The 3,235-nt window shown below is 55.5% G+C and overlaps 1 protein-coding gene across 2 annotated transcripts in view; it reads right to left on the bottom strand.

Annotated features, from left to right (window-relative positions):
- The window catches only part of LOC109292566 (tripartite motif-containing protein 54-like), a 22,621-nt gene that overhangs the window by 11,504 nt on the left and 7,882 nt on the right, over positions 1-3,235 (bottom strand). For both annotated transcript variants that reach the window (XM_019510067.1, XM_019510066.1), the window contains exons 3-4: positions 2,897-3,068; positions 1,920-2,015 (exon numbers count right to left, since the gene is read on the bottom strand). In XM_019510067.1, coding sequence (XP_019365612.1) covers positions 1,920-2,015; positions 2,897-3,068 — 268 coding nt within the window. The remainder of the gene's footprint in view (positions 1-1,919; positions 2,016-2,896; positions 3,069-3,235) is intronic.

Below are 3,235 nucleotides of genomic sequence, written 5' to 3'. Positions count from 1 at the left end.
GGAGCTCCCTTCTCATCAGGGCAGAGGCAGAAAAGGATCTTGGAGTCATCACTGATGACTCCAAGCAGCGTGGGGACGCAGTCAGGAAGGCCAACCGCACCTTGTCATGCATACACAGATGCATCTCGAGCAGGTCCAAGGAGGTGATCCTCCCCCTCTATGTGGCACTGGTCAGGCCGCAGCTGGAGTACTGCGTCCAGTTCTGGGCGCTGCACTTCAAGAGGGATGTGGACAGCATGGAGAGGGTCCAGAGGAGGCCACTCACATGATCAGGGGGCAGCAAGGCAGGCCCTACAAGGAGAGGCTACGGGACCTGAACCTGTTCAGCCTCCACAAGAGAAGGCTGAGGGGGATCTAGTGGCCATCTACAAACTAGTCAGAGGGGACGAGCAGGCACTGGGGGAGTCCCTGTTCCCCCAAGCATGACCAGGAGTGACTAGAAATAATGGTCACAAGCTGGCAGAGGGTAGATTCAGGCTAGACATCAGGAGGTGCGACTTCATGGTCAGGGCGGCTAGGATCTGGAACCAACATCCGAGATAAGTGGTGCTGGCTCCTACCCTGGGGGGCTTTAAGAGGAGGGTAGATGTACACCTTGCTGGGGTCGTTTGACCCCAGTGCTCTTTCCTGCCATGGCAGGGGGTCGGACTCGATGATCTGCTCAGGTCCCTTCCAACCCTACAAACTATGAAACACATTTTGGAGCTGCATTTTGGAGGATGCAGGATTTAGTATTTAGAGCAAAGATCCCTGGACTGCCTAGGGAAGGTGTGAACTCTCCATCACTGGAGGTGTCCAAGAAGAGACTGGACAAGCATTGGTCAGTGATGATCTCGGTGTAGCAAAGCCTGTGTTCTTCTATGGGAATTTCCCAGGCTTGAGTTTTGCTGGTTGCCACACAGGGCCAGGAGGGACTCCTGCTGCTATGTGTGTCAGGGTGTTTTTAAGCCTCCTCAGAGGCATTGGGTTTTGGCTGCAGCCCAGGACTGGGACATAAACCTAGAGGTTCCTGGCTAGAGGGTCTTGGCCCTCTGCTCAGGGTCAGACTGATGCTATATTTGGGGTCAGGAAGGAATTTTACCCCATGGTCCTATTGATACCGACTGGGGGGAGGGTTGCCTTCCTCTGCAGCTAGAGGCACAACCTCTACCTGGGACCTCTTGAACATATATTAACCACCTTTAGAGCAGCAGGATGTAGGTCTCCCTGCTTTACCTGTGCTAAGCTCGGGGGTGATATCTTGTGTTACATCAGGGTTGACCATGTGGTTTTACTAAGAAGCTGGACAATGGATTTACACAGGATGCTTTGGACAGGACTGATTCTGCCTCAGGCAGGGAGCTGGACTGGATGGTCTCTGGAGGTCCCTTCCACCCAACTTCTCTAGGATTCCAGGCAGAGCCCAAGCGAAAATGCATTTCCATGGCACAGGAAATTCCCACCCTGTTACCCAGACTGGATCGATGCTGGAATGCCATGCACATCACAGAACAAAGTGCTCCCGAATATCAGCCGCATCCTGCCTGCAGCTTGTCTCCATGCACCACACTCCGGTGACTCCCCCATCACGCTGGAGCTGTGGCCAAGAGAGACCCAGGTGCTCCATGGCAAAGACCAAGACCATGATGGAGGCAAACTGCAACTCCCAGGAGGCATTGGGGGGCGTAGGTGAACATGGAGCTGCCTCAGAACAGAGTTGCAGCCCAGTCCAGCAAGCTTGACTGTTCCTAGTTGCCTCAAGCTGCCCCAAATGACGTCTCATTTTGCCTTCCATACTGAGAAACTGGGGGTGGGGGATTAAGAATAAATAACAGGAGCCTCTGGTCACTCTGGAACTGAGCCGCTGCTTCTCTCCGGGCTCCCAGCTATTGTAAGGGCCAGGCTTAGACCAAGCCCAGCAGTACGGGAAGGACCTTCACCTCTATGTTCTTGCAGGTGCCTTGCAAGCGACCGATGAAGGCTTGGATCCCATCGTTGGCGGCAACAAGGGCTCCGATCCCATCCGTCAGCTCAGTCTGTGGGCGAGGGTGGTGAGAGTTAAGCATCAAGAGCATCCCCTGCTTTGATCCCAAGGGGGTAGAGATTGTCCCTGCTCTCCAGAGCCTGCCATCCCTGCCGCTGTGACTTCCTCACTCACATCTCTGCTGCCAACTGGGACCTTTCTGAGCCCCGCTCCCCAGCACTGGCATCCTCTGCAGAAGTTGAACTCCAGCATTCATGGGCAAAAGTGGACAGTGCCATCACTGTCTGTGCAAGTAGCCTGAGCACTTCTGCAGGGGGGCCGCTTCTACATCCTCATCGCTGGCATGGACATCCTCCTCATTCAGCCCCTACAACCACCAGCCAAACAATCCCCAGCCCTGCCCATCTAGCTGCCACATGCTCTGTTCATGGATCCCCCCTCCCCATGTGTAGGGTCAGGCTCTGAATTTCTACCCAGGGGCAGGCCGCAGGAGACCCTGACTAATCCCAGCTGGGGACCTCTTGCTTGACCTCAACTTAGCCTTGACCATAACCATAACCTCTCCCGGCCTCAGCTCTACTGTCTAAGGGAAGGCCCCCCAGCCTGACAGGGATGCTAGGAAACCTAATGCGCAGTGAGCACCTTTGGAGAAAAGTACTGACATGGCATCACATGCCCATGCCAGTCTCTGCTTGCTCCTGCCCCAGGTCCTGGGCAGTCCCACACAGCAGGCTAAATGGCAATGCCAAGCTCTGCACCTGATCCTGGAGAGAAGAGCTGGAAGAGTTGTTGCTGCACTGGCATGCTCATACCAGCCTGCCAGCAGTGCTGAGAGCCTCACCAGGGGCTAGCGGGCAGCTCCATAGGAATGCAATCCTTACTTCCCCCAACCAAGCTGGGTGCCCCCATGGCTCATCCCAGGGAGGGACCGACCTTCTGCTGCATGTAGATGTCGGACAGGGGTGCAACCTCGCAGTCCTTGTGCTCCCCAAAGACCTTGCACAGGGAGCAGGTGGGAACCCGGCACGTCACACAGTAGATGTTGATCCGCTCCTCCTCATGCTCCTCGCACCGTGGCTGCTCTGTTTTTAGCAGGGGCCTGGAGCTGGACAGGGGGAAGGAGGGAGAGGTGTTAAGATCCTCTTGGGGGGGGGGGGGGGAACACATGACACTGTCCCTGGCCAGAGGCAAGGGAGCAGCAGTGGGTGGTGTGGATTTCTTCTGAATTTTTTTTCTTTCGCTGGGGGGTTGTTTTCTTGTTTTACTGTTTTC

Source organism: Gavialis gangeticus, unplaced genomic scaffold (assembly GCF_001723915.1).
Source record: "Gavialis gangeticus isolate Ggan-Ray unplaced genomic scaffold, GavGan_comp1, whole genome shotgun sequence".
Taxonomy (NCBI): Eukaryota; Metazoa; Chordata; order Crocodylia; family Gavialidae; genus Gavialis; species Gavialis gangeticus.
Note: the sequence above shows the minus strand (reverse complement) of the source record. Positions and strands in the feature narration are given on the sequence as shown.